The following is an 18,246-nucleotide window of genomic DNA, read 5'->3' as shown; positions in this document are numbered from 1 at the left end:
TGCACTAAGTATTCCCCATTATTTTTAAATTTATTAAACTATATATGTATAAAAAAAAAAATTAACCACTTCCCTCCCACCCCCAATCAGTGTGAAGAGTCAATAAAAATAGCTTTTTACCATGTGACCGGCTGTGATTGGACAGCCGGCCACATGCACTGTCCTTGTGCACGCTGCTCGTTCACCCCCCAGGGGCGCACAGAGCGGCACTCGGGGATGGAGAGTGTCACTCTGACACAGCCCATCCCCAATCAGGGTAAAGAGCCAATGAAATTGGCTCCTTACCACGTGACCGGCCACAGAATGTAAACAAGCCGTGGTAAATAGCTGTTACCGGGCTCTCCTCCTCACACACCAATACTGTGTGAGGAGATTGCGGTAACAGCTAGTTATCACTTACAGTGCACACCAAAAAACACTGATTCCCACCAATAAAGAGGACCTGTCACCAGCCCATAAAAGTACCTGTCTGCAGCACAACAGAGTACCTGAGTACCTATCTGCAGCCAATGCCTCATAGATTAAAGTGTTGGGGTGTTCGCTTTCTAAAATAGGGTCATTTTGTGGGTAATTCCATTGTCCCGATGCTCCAGGGCCTTCAAAAGTGTGATAGGTTATAATGCAATTAGATGTGTACTTTATGTTCCTAGAACGCCTGAAGGTGCTACTTGGATGTTGGGCCTCTGTATGTGGCCAGGCTCTGTAAAAGTCTCACATATGTGGTATCGCCAAACTCAGGAGCAGAATGTATTTTGGAGTGCTATTTTTGCTATGTACATGCTATGTGTTAGAAACAGCTTATAAATTGACAACTTTGTGTAAAAAAAAAAAAAAAAAAAAAAAAAAAAAAAAAGTCTGTTTTCTTTTCACATTTTCCATAATCTTTTTTGGAAAAAAAAACGACATGTTCAAAAGACTCATAATGCCTCATAGAATATACGTTGGGGGCGTTTGCTTTCCAAAATGGGGTCATTTTGTGGGTAATTTGATTGTCCTGGTGCTCCAGGGTCTTCAAATGTGTGTAAGGTCATTAGGAAATTATATGTGTAATTTATGCTCCTAGGAAACCTGACGGTGCTCCTTACATGTTGGGCCTCTGTATGTGGCCAGGCTGTGTAAAGCCTCGTACACACGATCAGATTATCGGACAATCTTTCGTCTGTTTTTTGTTGCATGTTAGTCTGATGTGGAAAGTGAAGAGGTTACTTTCATACGAAAATTCCCGTACGACAGAATTCTACTTCAGAAGTGATGTCATGTGTTGAATTGCTTTGTATGTGTTCTCTCTTTCTGAACATGCCTAGTTTTGCTCTTACGATTTTTTTTGGAAGAAAACGATACTAATTAAATGAAAATCGGACGTTGTGTTGACGTACGATAAAAATTTTATAGCCTGCACATGAAGTTTGTCGTCCGAAAATTCGTAATCGGCTGTCAAAAGCACCATACTAACAATCCGAAAATCGGCAGATTGTTCGTTGGGACGATATTTTACTTCCAATTTTCGTATCGTGTGTACGGGCCTTTAGTCTCACATATGTGGTATCGCCATACTCAGGAGAAGTAGCAGAATGTATTTTGGGATGTAATTGCAGGTATGCATATACTGTGTGTGTGAGAAAGAACTTATGACAATTTTGTGGGAAAAAAAAAAAAAAAAAATTACAACTTCAAAAAAACTCACCATGCCTCTTACTAAATACCCTGGAATGTCTACTTTCGAAAAAGAGGTAATTTGGGGGGTATTTGTACTGTCCTGACATTTCAGGGCCTCAAGAAATGATAGGCCGTCGGTATATCAGGTGTGATCAATTTTTGATGATTGGCACCATAGCTTGTAGACTAACTTTCCCACAGACTAAATAATATCCACAAATTTTTGTTATTTTTACCAAAGATATGTAGCAGTATAAATGTTGGCCCAAATTATGAAAAAAATTACTTATTTTGCTAAATTTTATACAATATGGAAACTATTACTTACTTGCAAAATTTTATATAATATGGAAACTAAAACAGTGTTTTTTTTCCTTCAAAATTTTCGCTCTTTTTTCACTTTTATTTTGCAAAAAATAAAAAACTAAGTGGTGATTAAATACTACCAAAAGAAAGCTCTATTTGTGTGAAAAAAAGATAAAAATGTCATATGGGTACAGTGTACCATGACTGCACAATTGTCATTCAAATTTTGACAGCGTTGAATGCTGAAATTGTTGGCCTAGGCAGGAAGGGGGGGGGGGGGGGTGAATGTGTTACCTGGGTTTGACTGATTCCCACTTGGAAGTTTGCTCCCTCAATTTCCCCCGGAGTCTCCTGGGACACATCACAGGTTCCATAAGACTGGGGAACCATTCACAAAGCACTTACACACACATGTGCAGTAGGAAACCAGCTGTAAAGCTGCATTTTTCTTTTTTTACTACTTCAATACAGGGCACTTTCATCTCCTGCCTGCCCAGACCAGCTCTCAGCACTGTCACACTTTGAATGATCATTTCTCAGTCATGCAACGCTGTACCCAAAGTGTGACAGCGCTAAAAGCTGGTCTGGGCAGGAAGGTGGTGAAAGTGCCCTGTATTGCAGTAGTAAGGAGAGGAAAAAAAATTAATTATATACGTGTGTGTGTGTACACACACACACACACACACACACACACACACAACACACTGCGCATGTGTAAGCGCTTTGTGAATAGTCCCCCAGGAGACTGCGGGGAAATGGAGGGAGCAAACTTCAACTGGGAATCAGTCAAACCCAGGAAACACTTTCACCCCCTTCCTGCCCAGACCAAAACTTTCAGCTTTCAACGCTGTCACAATTTGAATGACAATTGTGCGGTCATGCCACACTGAACCCATATGAAAATTAATTTTTTTTAGAAAAGTTTTAATGTTTATTAGCAAGAGAAATACAGATAGCAGCAATGATAAGATAATGTATGAGTAAAGTAATGTGGAACAGGTATTATGCTCTTCAATATAATAACGGTAACTCCATTTGAAATTTTTATCTTTTTATTTCACACAAATAGAGCTTTTTCTTTTGGTGGTATTTATTCACCACTGGGGTTTCTTATCTTTTACTAAATAAATGAAAAAAAGACCAAAAATTTTAAAGAAACAAAAATATTTGTTGGTTATAAAATTTTGCAAAACAGGCAATTTTTATCCTTCACTAAAGTGCACTAATGAGGCTACACTGATAAATATTTCCCCTGATTATCAGTGTAGATGTCCCCTTCAGACAAGCCGGTTACAGGCCCTCTCCTCTCGCAGCCAGCATGAGGAAAGAAATAATCAGCTTGTGTTTACTTTGTGATCAGCTGTGATTGGACACAGCTGATCACATGGTAAAGGGCTGCTGTGATTGGCCCTTTACACCGATCACAGAGCATGCTGCAGCAGGTGTGATCATGAGAGGACATTCTTTAACACCCTCCCAGAAAAGGACAAACGTGCTGTAGCGCCTTTAGAAAGTGGATTAAGAGGGGTTTTCCTCTTCACTAATCCCTGCCCCCCCTTAAAAAAAAAAAAAAGTAGTGTGTATGTATATATGTGTGTATATATGCACACACAACACACACAACACACACAACACACACAACACACACAACACACACAACACACACAGTTCTCATATATCCAGGTCAGCCTTTTTTCAACCAGGGTGCCTTCAGGTTTCTTCAACGGTGCCTTAGCAAAATGCCTTAAAATTTGCCCACAACCTGTATAGAAGCCAGCGGGTGGATCAAGCATCCTTTTTTTAGTTACAGAAAGCCACAGGTTTTCATTGTGCACCATTAAAACCTTCTAGCCACTGGTGTTCTAACAACCAATGTTGTTATTGGTTTAGAAGAAGGGGTGCCCACAGCATCCTTGTTTGCCCCTTTCCATCAGCACTGTGGTCACATTAGCTAAATGAAAGAGAAGGGAAATATTTGAATACTAGATCAGTACCAGTGTGCAAAGGTGTTTGCTTTGGAAGAAAAAGAAAGAGAAAAAAAAAAAACCTCTAAAGTTGGGTGTCCTACGTGTGTGGTTCTATAAAACTGTTTCATTGTTTACATTTTATAAATGCGAGGCCTTGAGATTGTGCAGAATTTAAAAGGGTTCCTTGACTGAATAAGGCCTCATGCACACAGGGAGTTTGAAAAAAACGAGCTGCAAAGCCAGTTCTGACACCAGGAAAAAGCAGCTGTAAAAGTGTGCTTTTAGAAGAGTTTTGTATTGGCGTTGATGCACGTTTAGCAGCCTCTCTCTGCCCTCTTCCATTTTCCAACCTCAAATCCAACTACTACAGCTTAATGATGTCTGACTTGGCTATATGCGGCTTTAAGCAACCTTTTGCAGCGTCAGGCATTTTTACAGCTGGATGCTGCTGTTCCAGAACAGTGGCCCTGGATTTCTTTACAGCTTAAAAATGCTTATGCCACTTACAGCTCCTAAAGACTGTGCGTGCGTGCATGAGGCCATAGAACATCATGGAGGGGTGTTTTTAAGCTGCAAAAAAAAAAAAAAAAAAAAAAAAAAAAAAAAAAAAAAGGGACTGACGTTTTTAAAAAGCAGCTGTAAAAACGCCCTGTGTGCACAAGGCCTAAAGGTTGAGAAACACAGATCAAGGTCATGGAATAGCAAGTAGTTATATTCAAGTAGTTAGTATTAATTATATTCAACTGGACTTGTCAAGTGTAGCCATTGATAGTAGTTAGTCCCAGTCAACCGCGCTTGTTCTATGTTGATGACATTTTGTAACTTCTGAAGGCCATTTCTTCAGTTTTAATGAGGGTCAGAAAAATACTCCAGCTTTTATATCTATACAGGTAGCACCAACACCTTAATCCAACCACCATGGAAGGTGTAGATGTTGGTTGTCCAATAACAGAATGAGAGGTGCGAAAGTTGTGGAACCCACTGTTCCAATTACATAACTCATTCTTGGGGTCAGAAGTCCGCATGCATTTTACTTCTTAGATTTACTAAAGCCTCGTACACACGCAACGATTATCGGCCGACCGATCGGCCGTCTTTTGTCCAGTGTTGTTGTGTTGGTTGAAATGTGCTCTAGACTGCACACAAATTTTATCGGCTAACAAAAACCAACTTCAGAAGTGATGTCATGTGCTGGTTTACTTTCCGTGTGTTTTTTCTTCTCTGAGCATGCCCAGTCTTGCTCATCAGATTTTTGTCTGCCGAAATCTGTACTCACTGAAGGAAAAAAAAAAAAAAAACAAAACAAAAAAAAATCGGCCATTCGGTTGACGGCCAACAAAAATTTTATAGCAAGCACACCAGATTTTGTTCGGCTGAAAAGTCGGAGTCGGTTGTCGGAAGCATCATACTAACAAGCAGAAGCAGCAGGTGAACAAGCATTGTGATCATGATGGATATTTGGACAGTCAAGGACTGAAAGGCAACATTAGCAGCGGGGACCGAAGCCAGGATTTATGTGTACACAGCCAACATTACAGGTGCTGCAAAGGCAACATGATTTATACGATCGGGCATCATCCAGAGTCAGCAGAGAACCAATCGCCATACTTCCAGGTCAGCATTAAAGCCATTCGTTTATGGAGACAAACAGGCAACCACTATTTTTAAAAACAGAAGTCAACGATGGCAGTGTACATAATTCTGTCCGTACAGGTTTCCCAGTAGGAAAAATAAAGGCAAGTCCACATCAAAGTATAGTTACTGTAACAGGTATTAGTACTGCATATATACTGTAAATCTGTATATTCTTCCTCTAGGGATTTTATTTCAATCATCCCCAATAAGCCTACTTCAGGGATTTTATTTTGAGTGCAAAAGCAGTATAAAAAAGGCACTATGTGAGAAGTGTCTACATTCATAAGTTTCCACTATACCACTGCAAAGATCTTTTACCACAGAATTAAAATGTTATACATGGTCCAAGCTTCACTCATCGTGGTGGGTATACTCCCAGAGTAGTCTGCAGGGCCTGGGTTCCGTATGGATAGGCCATGGCCCTGGACCTGTAATAGTACTGTGCAGCTAACTACACAAATTGCACCACCAAGAGCCAAGGTGAGCGCCCATGCAGGATATGGTGCCCAAAGCAACATTATAGGCCATTCTAACAGCATAGGGTCCAGATATGGCTCCCAAGAATTTACTGAGGTTACACTGATGTGGATGCACTGCTTACATTGTGCTATTAGAAGAAGACAGTGAAGAGTTGATTAGACCCAAATATAAAATAAGCAAGATAAGCTAACAGTGATTTCTTGAGAGAAGAGGTCCATCACCTTGAGGCCTCACAAAGTGGGGTAGAGATATAGGGGAGGTGGCCAGGGAGAGTCCCCTCAAAAGCTTGCCAGTGTCAAGTCACCTGAAGGTAGTAGTGTGTAACCCAGGATCTATGAATATCAAAGCCTGTGTCCTGTACTATACAAGAGACAAACTTTGTATAAAAATGTACACATGAAAACCGGCCACAGTAAAAAAATATTACTATAAGAAAACATTTGATAAAATGTTACGGTTATAAAATTGTAAAATGAAAATAGCTGACAGTATATTATTCACATTACACTATGAAGTACATGAATTATTTTGTCCTGGCAAAAAAGCTTCTTGCTGCAGGTTATCACATATTTGAAAACCAGCCTCACTTCAGTGAAACTCCAGAAAGACTTGAAACAAACTCTACATTTGTTTCAACATAGTTAGTGTAATTTATTGAATTTGTGTTGGTTTAAGTTAGGGGTGGACAGCATGAAACCCAAAACATAAAATGCACTATATTGCAGTTTAGCAAACATAGATGTGATGGCTGCATCGGTTTTCTTTTTTTTTTTTTGGCTTTTTTTCCCCCCTCAGTTTTCCTCAAATGATCTGGCCAGTAACACCTCCTGCATTAGCAAAAGAACTCTGGAGGAATGAGCATATGAGGCACAGCATACAGCAGCACTCCCAGTATGGGGGGGGGGGGGTATATCAGCAGTCTTTGATCGCTCTGTTCTCACTGCAGAGCCAGCAGGGGACAGATGAAGCATCAGATAGATGCAGCACCCACATAGGTAGGTGGTCTCCAATCTGCGGCCCTTTACTCACCTTTATCTGGCCCTTGCGTTACTTTTCCTACCGCTGATACAAGACACCATTTCTTCCACTGACATCAACAGTGGGGCATAATTCCTGGTGGTGACATCAACAGCAGGCACTATTTCGCCCATTGACACAACCAATGGGGCACTATTACTTCCATTGATACAAATGATGGGTCGCTATTCCTCCCACTGACACCAATGATGGTACACCATTCCTCCCACTAAATCCAAGGATTGGGCAAAATTCCTACCACTAACAGGGCGCTATTCCTGCCCCTAATACCAAAGATGTATGGTTTACTCCCACTGACATCAGGACAATTTCTTCCCCCAATTTGCTACAACCAAGTCTGTCCCCCCTAAAATCTGAAGGACAGTAAACTGGCCCTTTGTTTAGAAAGTTTGGAGACCCTTGATCTAGGTGAATATAAAAAGGTTTTTTTTTTTTTTTTTATAAAGTCTTAAGGCCCGTACACACGTACCGATCGTCGGCATACAAACGTCGGTGGACGAAGGATCTGCCGATTGTACGCGTGTTAGTATGGTGCCTCCGACAGATGTCTGCGCACAATCCGCGGACAAAAGTCTTTCTTGCAAACATGAAAATTTTTGTATGCCGACACCAGAACGGACGATTGTTCGCCTGTCAGTACACAATTCGGCCGACAGACCGCAGATTTGCAAGACTGGGCATGCTCAGAAAATAGAAAACACAGGGAAAGTTAACCATTACATGACATCACTTCTGCAGTCGGCGGACAAAATTCTTGTGCTGTCCTTGTGCTGTCTTTGCACTTTTCAGCAGACACCGACATCCCGGGGAGAAAAGAGGAACATTTGTATGCCGACCATCGGTACGTGTGTACGGGGCTTAATTCTCTTTTAAATGTATTAGCAGATTTAGAACCACTAACAATGTAAGCCAAACTCCATCTCACACTTTATAATCAGTTACAGCCTTTTTCTCCATTTGAGGATAAAGGCTTTACATGAATAAAATAAAATCTTATTTTAATCACCCGCCAGGGGGAAATGGTTTGTCTCATCCATGTAAACCGATCCATTCTGCTTGTTTAGGCTGTGAAAAAAAACAGACTTGCTGGCTGGATTACCAGATTAAAAAGGAGAACACAAGCCTAAAAAAGAGGAAAATGAATGCAGCAATCAAATCTAAGGATTGGTAAACTGCAATAAAATGTTTGCCTTTAATACTGTGTCAAGGGTCAGTCAGATGGGCTGCAGGGAATATGTGCCGAGTAGGACATACTGGCAGAAGGAGCCAGCAGTGAAATGGAGCTGATACTCCTTTGCTGTCCAGTCATAGGATTGGGGTAAGGGGATTCCCAAACTGTATGGCTTGAAAGTAGTACAGAAAAGTATGGTCACTAATCTCACGCTGTTGTGTGGTAGTGCTGTGTAAAATGTGAGTACTGGATGGAAAGAAATACTAATCCTTTGGAAGGTAAACACCTCTCATAGCTGTAGCTTGCTTGGAAATCAGCTTTTAAAAAAGGACTAGTCAGATATAGATAGCTAATATTTAAGCTCTAGGTTTTGCACTGTAAAGCCTTTTTACATACCTTTACAAAGTTTTCCAAGCATGAGTAAAGCAACAGTCACCGGAATAAAAAAAAAAAAAAAAAACTAAGCTACTTGTGAAATGGGGAGTTCTAAAGAATTAAACAATCGAGTGGGTGGCGATTTTTTCTTTAAGCATGGTGTGTCAGGTGCTTGAAGTCTTCTGATCTGCATTGTAGTGCTACTCAGCAGCCGCTAGGTCACTACTGTGTCCTTGAAGACCAGGATACTAAATTTTCCTTGGCAAATGGACTTCATTCAAGATCAGCCCTAACATTATGACCACTGACAGGTTAAGTGAATAACAATTATCGGATTACAATTACATGAAAGTGGGTGGGATATTTCACGCAGCAAGTGAACATGTTGTCCCTAACAATTGATGGTGTTGAATGCTCGAAAAATAGGCAAGCATACGGTTTTGAGCAACTTGGACAAAGGTCAAATTGTAATGGCTAGACGACTGTCAAAGCAACTCCAAAATTCCAGTTTGCAGTGGTCAGGACCAACCTAAAGTAGTCCAAGGGGAAAAAAAAAAAAAAAAAAAAAAGCCAGTGAACCAGTTACACCCAGGCGGATCATGGACGGCAAAGGATCAATGGTGTATGCGGGGAACAAATACTGGCCTGTGTAGTCCTATTCAACAGAAGAGCTACTGTAGCTCAAGTTGCTGAAAACTTAATGCTTGTTCTGACAAAAAAGTGTCAAACACACAGTGCATCATAATTTGTCAGGTATAGGGTTGCATGGCTGCAGATTGGTCAAGAGTGTCCATGCTGACCTGTGTCCACAGCAAAAAGTGCTTCCAATGGACATGCAGAGGTTTTTTGGGTTGATCTCTGGAGAGTTTATAGTTGTGTTTTGCCTCCGTCCCTTAGAGTCTAGTGTGGGGTAGGGTTGGTTTCTCAAGCCAAAAGGGTGGGACTTTTACGGGCAAGTGAAAGATACACAGTTGTATAAAATAAATGGTTGCAGTTTATTGCAAATACAATTGTATATTCAATAAAAGAGATATTTTAAAAGACATTTGTGGTGATGTGAGGTGTTTGGGTTACAGACCCAAGGTGCATAGAAGAATGCTAGGTTTGGAAAAAGAATTTCCGTGACAGTGGTGCAGTATGTGTGACTTTATTTTTGATGAAAGAGACTCTGTTTCTCCAGGCTGGATTGCTTGGATGTTTCACAGAGAATTCATCAAAACGTTGACCCGACGCGTTTCGGCTAACAGAGTAGCCTTTGTCAAGGGTTTTGTGTCACCAAGTCTGTAGAGATAGTGACGGATTTAATTATCATTTGTATATATCATAATATTTTCATATAGTTGGTTACATAATGTCGGTGCGGAAAAACACTGAAAGTACATACGTTTGACCTGTTTTGGTGATATTTATTCAAGTCTTAGAAGATCCGCAGCGAGAATCAATTGTGAGCAACCTGCAGGTATGGCGAGTGGTAAATATCAGAAGATACTGAATAAAAAGATTTTTGAAAAGTCTAACATTATTGGTGGTGGCATAGACTTACTAGATATTGGTTGGATGATCTGTTTATGCCTGGATTGGCAGATGAAATTGGCGGCAAACAATATATATATATATAAAGATATATATCTGGACGTTCTTGTGTGGTGGCCAATCTGTAGGTGTATAATATATACATAGTGTTGGTATCCCAAATGTTTGGAGAAGGTGTGTAAAAAAAGATAAGTCTTCCACTACTTACAAAGTATGTTGCAAGTTCACGGTTCAGGATAACTTAAAAGTTATTTTTTCGGTGCACAGGTGCAGCCGTCCTCAATGTCCACTCTGTATATTTGGGTTCTATGCAGGTATCTAGATGCTGGAATTACATGTGACTGGTTTTGGTTAGAACTCCGAAAAAGACACAGGCAAATGGAGCCAAGTATAGTGCTTTTATTAGGGAGTGGTGATTGTAGCAATGAAAGGTAACACTTACAATTGTTTGGGGGTTCGCTGCAGGTTGCGTCCGCTCTGTCTCCTCATTTCCCTCGGTGTGAGGGTGATGTGAGGAGACGCTGATTCCCCGGCCTTTTTAAAGCCTGTCGCGCGTGCGCACTGTGAGCCGCACGTACCGAGCTTCTTGTGCGACTGACGTCATTCCCTGTTGTGCGCATGCGCCTGTGGGGTGCGTGCGCATCGGGAGACTAGTCGCACATTATTGGCCGCCGACACGGGAGGAAGGAACCAAGATCCTGGGAGGGGGGGGGTCTTACGGAAGGTGCTATATTCCGAGGTGCCTAGTTTAACCCCTGGCTTGCCCAGGGGCTTTCCGTGCCGGGTGCGTTCTTCATGATTGAAAAATTTCCATCAGAGGTCAATAAGTTATATCAAATATATCGAGAAGATGTAAATATACAATAAATAATGCAGAGTATGTATTTATTTATATAATCAAGTATTATAAGTTTTAACAGCAGAAGGAAAAAGAAAGGAAAAAGGGCTCATTGTACCTTGGAGAGCAAAAAAGTTTGGAGGTCATGTGGAAATGAAGGGGGGAGGGGGGGGGGGGGAGAAAATTTCATCTGCCAATCCAGGCATAAACAGATCATCCAACCAATATCTAGTAAGTCTATGCCACCACCAATAATGTTAGACTTTTCAAAAATCTTTTTATTCAGTATCTTCTGATATTTACCACTCACCATACCTGCAGGTTGCTCACAATTGATTCTCGCTGCGGATCTTCTAAGACTTGAATAAATATCACCAAAACAGGTCAAACGTATGTACTTTCAGTGTTTTTCCTCACCGACATTATGTAACCAACTATATGAAAATATTATGATATATACAAATGATAATGAAAATCCGTCACTATCTCTACAGACTTGGTGACACAAAACCCTTGACAAAGGCTACTCTGTTAGCCGAAACGCGTCGGGTCAACGTTTTGATGAATTCTCTGTGAAACATCCAAGCAATCCAGCCTGGAGAAACAGAGTCTCTTTCATCAAAAATAAAGTCACACATACTGCACCACTGTCACGGAAATTTTTTCCAAACCTAGCATTCTTCTATGCACCTTGGGTCTGTAACCCAAACACCTCACATCACCACAAATGTCTTTTAAAATATATTTTATTGAATATACAATTGTATTTGCAATAAACTGCAACCATTTATTTTATACAACTGTGTATCTTTCACTTGCCCGTAAAAGTCCCACCCTTTTGGCTTGAGAAACCAACCCTACCCCACACTCCAATGGACATGCAAGCATCAGAACTGGACCAAAAAGCAATGGAAGAAGGTGACCTGATCCGATGAATTCAAGAATTGTCCGAAGAACACAAATCGGATTGATTTACTAAAACTGGAGAGTGGAAAATCTGGTGCAGCTGTGCATGGTGGTCAATCCGCTTCTAACTTCAGCTTGTTCAATTAAGCTTCAGAAAAAATAAATCTGGAAGCTGATCGGTTTCCATGCACCAGATTTCACACTTTCCAGTTGTAGTAATGCAACCCCCAATGAGTTTGAGATATTGACTTGGCTTCCAAATTCTCCAGATCTAAAGCCAACTGAGCATTTGTGGGATGTTGTAGAAGACACAAATCTGATCCATGGAGGCACCACCTCGCAACTTACAGGACATAAAGGATCTCCCACTGACAGCTTGATACCACATATCACAGCATACCATCAGAACTCTAGTGGGGTCCAGATCTACAGTCTCTGTCACACTGAAATCACAATAAGTGCTGCAAGCCCTACATGCTAAACTATAGAACTCTGCCCATCTCCCCACATGTACACACGTATACATAGATTTCTTTCCCAGAGCTTCTGTCTCGTTTCCCTAGAGCCTGCTCAAAAATATTGTACAGGGAAAGAACCCTTGGAAGATGTAGTTCTGGGGTGTGCTTATGGCGATAAGAAACTGCCTGCAACTGCCCTTTCAAGAATTTCTGAAGCCTGTTGAGATCTTAGGGAGAAATAAAAGCTTTTTCTCTTTCAAGAAGGATGTAGTCTAGTGGAGGAGAGGGTGAGGTTAAAATGGGTTAATGCATGGGACATACCCTTTTTAAGTACTCCAGATAGAGTAAAAAATACATTTGAGATTATATTATTTGAATTGGGAGCTCCAGAAAATTCCCAATCATGTTCAATTGCACTTGAGAAGTTGTAGCGCACAAGACAATAGGAACACCTAAAAACTTCAGGGATAATCCCCACAGAAGCTCTGAGATGTAAAAAAAAAAAAAAAAAAAAAAAAAAAAAAAAAACACTAACTATCAGGCAATTGAACACTTTGCGAATCCTGAGAAAAAAAAACCCCACCAAACAAAAAACTTACGTGTTGGGAAGCCCCAAACTGCATGGGTTAAATGCTTGTTAAAACCAGGGGGCACAGCAAGAGGCTATATTACCTACCTAACTCCATGCTCCAGCAGGAAAGCTCTGAAGCTCTGCTCAAAATTTCAATCTAAAGGCAGCTCATCATCATCATCATCATCTACAGTGCAGGCTATTTTTCCTTGTATTGTATGTGGTGGAGGCAGGAATGGGACTGCACCAGGAGCAGCTTATTGTAGGGGCTGTAGTGAACCAGTCACATAGATTGAGGGAACCAGGTAAGTAACACAGCCTGGTCTACAACCCCTAGACTTAAGCCTCGTACACACGCAATTTCCGCCGACCGGTCATCCGTCTTTTGTCCAGAGTGGTGTCTGTTGGTTGGAATGTGCTCTAGACTGCACACGAATTTTCCCGCAAGACAGAATTCTATTTTAGAAGTGATGTCATGTGTTGGATCCTTTGTATGTGTTCTTTCATCTGAGCATGCCTAGTCTTGCTCATAAGATTTTTCCCCGTCTAAATCTGTACTAATGAGAGGAAAAAAAAAAAAAAGGACGGGTGTTGACGGTCGACAAAAATTATATAGCCTGCACACCAGAATTTTTTCGGCCGAAAAGTCGGAGTCGGTTGTCGGAAGCACCATACTAACAAGCCGAAAATCGGCAGATCGGTCGTCGGACGAAATTTCCCGGCCGAAATTCTTATCGTGTGTATGGGGCTTTAAGCATTTAATCCTTGCAGTGTACCCTGCTGCAAGGGTACTGCTTTGTTACGCCTGGGGTTTGAGTAGGGGGGGGGGGGGGGAGAGCCACAAGCACATCACAAGCTCAGTTAGAGCCATTATTAACCATGAAAACAAAAATATTAGCAACATTTATGAGTAACAACAACAGCCCCTTCATCAGAAAAACAGTGTTAAAACTAATGGGGGGGGGGGGGGGGGGTGTTCCTCTTTTTCTGTCCTTCTGAAAACATGGTATCAGACAGGAAGTGAAAGAAACTCTCCAACAGCAAAACTTTTTTAGTAGAGTTGGGGGGAAGGCAACAACCTGCGGTAAGGTCTCACTCATTCCCTGGCTGTTAAACTGTTGTCAGCCGGACAGAAAGTGAGAGGAAATCTCTCCAACTTAAAATTTAGGATCCATTTCTTCAAATTTACCCAAAACTTAAAAAAAAAAATTTTGCTTAACACACAGTTTTTTTGCATAAAACAGACTATGACAATATGCTACTTCGATAGAGCAGTCCTTTCAAATTTCTGTAAAAGATGTGAACATAAACAAGGCACATAACTGGGCTTTATAGTGAATGCACCTATACACACCTGTCTTCCATAGTCCTGGCCACCACCTTTTCCATTAAGCCTGTCCTGTGCAAGTGATCGAAGAGCGCCTAATGCAGCATCCACAATAGCTTCAGCAGTCCTGCCTCCTATATAAACACACACGAGAAGATTCATATATATCATGTGTAAAACTTCCAAATGCAGGTAAATATACACAGGTAAATACAGCACACCTCTCTTACAACAAACTTTGGGGGGGGGGGGGGAATCCTCCTGCTGTGCTATTGTATTCTGCCCATGGGGAGCCTTCCCCACCAGCAGAATACAACAATCAGCATTGCTTGAAAATAGGCCATGACACTGATCGTTTATCGTCTCTACAACCAGCTAGCCCATATATGGATTGAAATTCGACCGCTCCCTGCTAAACTGGCCAAAATTTTGTTACATGCTGAAGCTACAATACAGTGCTCAGAACCAGTGCAGCACTTGGTGAAATAAAAAGTGTGTTTGGACCAAACGGTTTAAAGTGACAGGAAACATTGAGATCGACTTTAAGCCTGGTTTTTAATAGAAGGACAAATGGCATGTGTCCCTTTCCAAGCAAGCATAAAAAACTTAATAGAGATGAGGGAATCAACTTGCTATAATGATTTCCTGATCAGACTTGGACACGAAGGCAAAACTAAACTTGCAACATAAAATAGTCTAGCATCTTGAGTTTGATGAAGAGAAATTATAAACCCCTTTGCCAAAAATAAATTCTCACTTGTCTGCTAGCCATTTTTAAATTGTATACTGCATATGGCACATGCACAGAGAAGCATACAGTCCCAGCCCATTCCTGCCATCTGTTAAAGACCAACAATGGAGCTGGGTAGCAGGGTAATGCAACACTAGTGCATATGTGGACTGCAGACAGTTGGTAACACCTATCATCACTTGGGGAAACCTTATACAGTCTGACGCTGTCTAAAAAAATGTTACAAGGGATTGTGAAATAAGGCACTTTGAATTTATACTAAACCTACAGGTTTTTTTTTTTTAAAAGCACTTTCAGCAGCTAAATTAAAGTTCACTGAATATACAGCTTCTTTTTTATCTTTTAAGCCTTGCCTACGTTCCACTTTAAGCTGGTGCCATTACTGCAGAACCCAAATTTCCCCATTTCCAGGAGGCTCCCTTCTCTTGCAGCCACCTATGGAGGCACCTTTGCATGTAGAGATTAGCGTTGAGTTTCCCCAAGCGGTGTACAGCTATATAAACCTACAGCCCTGTAGCCTAGGGTGGCAATGCAATCTGGACTGGCTGGAGACTGCATTGTTCAAAATTCAGCACTGAGAGAACAGGAACCAGTAGCATTGAAAGCTGCGGCATCTGGTGCAATTTGGTCAAAACCTCCCTTTGCAGGGACCTCGTATGGAACTGTGCAAACAGAACTGCTTCGAAGGTAGACACCATCAGGCCCAGCACCCACATGCAAGTAGGGAGGGGCATGACCCACCTGTTGGACAGCAGGAGGCAAACTGCAATTTCTGGAGTTTGTCCAGAGGAAGGAGCACTCTGGCTAAGGACCAGATTGTCCAGCTTCATGGAAAGAGCCAGAGCAGACTTCTGAAAAATCAGAATCCAGCCAAACTCCAGCAGAGTTCATATTGTGAGCTCCAGGTTTTCCCACCAGAGCAGAGGGAGACTCCGCCCGCAGAAGGAGATCGTCCCAAGTAGCCCAGTACCACGATCCCCTGTTGGCGAAGCAAAGCTAGCACTGAGGCTAACTTGTTTGAAAGCCAAAGGAGCAGAGGCGAGACCAAAGGGTAATGCCACAAAATAAAAAGGCTCCTCTCCCACAGCAAAGCAGAGAAAATGCTGGTGACTGGTACATATCGAAATATGAAGGTAGGCATCCTTGATATCGGTAGAGGCGAGAAAATCCCTTTGACGCAGGGCTGCCACCACCAGTCGAATGGATTCCATTCTTTTATTTAAAACTGTATTTATTTTTTCAATACAAACCTTACATATTCCTACATACCATTGCTTTTATCTTCGATCCCCTTCCCCATCTTCTCCTTTCAGTTCCCATTCCTTTCTTTCTCCGCACATATTTACCTTTTTCTAAAAACTAACCAAAACTATTTCTCCATCAAAATGGGGGTGCTGTCAGCCAGGAGGAATGCTGCGACTCAGGCCGAGACCCGGTTGTATGCGACCTCGCGAGGTGTTTAACTCCCAGGCCAGCTCCCGTCCAGTGGAGCTGTCGTGGCCAACCTAGCGAAGAGCTAAGGTCAGCGTGCACTCACTGGCCAGACTGAGGTGACAATTGGATCTAGATAATCCAGCCAGTTGCCCAGTCCTGCATTTGATTTTAGATCTCACAGGGGAAAAAAAAAAAAAAAAAATTTCTATCCAAAAAGAACAAAATTTGCCAGGACCAGAGATCCTAGCAAAGAAGTAGGTCCTTACTCCTGACTAGGCAGAGGGGAAAAAAAAAAAAAAACTGCATGGCTATAGCAGAGAGGGAGTATACTGCCTGGGACTGCCCATAGGTGTAGCCAGAATTCTTTTCTGCCTAGTGTCCTACTCCTGTAGGGGGCATTATAACCAATAGTTATGAATACCAGGAGCTGTGTCGGTCTAAGAACGAAAGAGGATTATGTCTCCTTTCTGCTAGAATACATCTCAAAACAAATAAAAAAATATTACATTTCTTTATAAATTTTGGACGAAAAGTATTCTGCCACATCCCAAAATCCCAATTATTATATATTGATTGGTTTGCATGAACATAGTACCTACAAACTATAGTATTATATACGGAGTTGCCACTGAAATCACCAGTGACAATAATATATACTGTCAATGTACTAATGACACTGGCTGGGAAGGGGTTAACATCTAGGGTGCTCAAGGGGTTATATGTGGGCCTAAGTGTAAAGTGTGCTGCTTTTACTACTAGATTGCAGGGATGAGAATCTGACAGATCGCTCCCTCTGTACAGAGCTCTGTGTTGTTTACTAACGCATGGCTCTGGGCTGTGATTGTACACAGCCGATCAGCAGGTCCCAGCTATAAATCATTGGCTGGTACTTGCTGACAGGCCCCTCTGTGTGCAATCAAGGCAAGGGGGGCGAGCATGCATGCGTCCTAAACTCGGAAGTAGTCAGCGGTCACTCGCCTGCATTATATTTAGATCAGGCGGTCACCAAGAGGTTAAAGAACAGACTGTGTTTAGATGCCCTTAAAAGTGTAGCAGCAAAATTACCTCATTGAGCCTAATACCATATCTCACCTATCAGCAGAAAGTAGGATGCAGCAGGAGTTCCAATGTTACAAAAATGAGCAACTCGTCTTTATCCATGTTTAAAAAGGATCACCTTTTTTTGAAAAATTGAGAATGCACAGCTTTTTGCAGGAAAAAAAAAAAAATGCATTTAATTTTACTTGGGGCATGTAAAGCACTCCGCAGATTGCAGAGGCTATGCAGAACTCCTGCAGTCTTGTTGGTGTATCGGTCTGCTCATGCGGGCAGGCAGATACTCACAGACAGGAAGAGAATGAACTACCAGAGTGCTCAACAGCGCCATGATAGTTTATGGAGAACTAGAAGCTGACAGCCGCAAAGGCTGATGGTACTTGTAGTTTCCCATTCACAGAATGGGAAATAGTGACAGAAAGCAGGGGGGGGGGGGGGGGGGAGAAGATCACCCGCTTGCTGTCACTACAGACAACAGAGCAGGCAGCGGCTGCAGGAGTGGGAACAGGTTGCATGTTCCCAAAGGTGAACGTCTCCTTTAACTCCTATCTTACAAAAGGTCTGATATACTAATGTTTGAACAGAACCTGGCTGGTTATTGTCTCCACACTTTAATAACCAGGCCAAAACGGTCTGTACCTTTCCCATTTTTGAAAACAAGGTTAGCTGGAAATCAATTATTTTATCTACAGATAAGAGAACACAAAACATTTCATTGCAAGAAGAAAAAGTCCCAGGATGTAG

At 41.7% G+C, this 18,246-nt stretch overlaps 1 protein-coding gene across 2 annotated transcripts in view; it reads right to left on the bottom strand.

The window, feature by feature from the left end:
- PDIA6 (protein disulfide isomerase family A member 6) overlaps window positions 1-18,246 on the bottom strand; it is a 53,512-nt gene that overhangs the window by 24,730 nt on the left and 10,536 nt on the right. For both annotated transcript variants that reach the window (XM_082249169.1, XM_082249170.1), the window contains exon 5: window positions 14,289-14,395. In XM_082249169.1, coding sequence (XP_082105295.1) covers window positions 14,289-14,395 — 107 coding nt within the window. The remainder of the gene's footprint in view (window positions 1-14,288; window positions 14,396-18,246) is intronic.

The sequence above is a fragment of the Pelophylax lessonae genome, assembly GCF_965119305.1.
Source record: "Pelophylax lessonae genome assembly, chromosome: 3".
In the NCBI taxonomy this organism is placed as follows: domain Eukaryota; kingdom Metazoa; phylum Chordata; class Amphibia; order Anura; family Ranidae; genus Pelophylax; species Pelophylax lessonae.
This window is presented reverse-complemented; position numbering and strand designations above follow the sequence as displayed.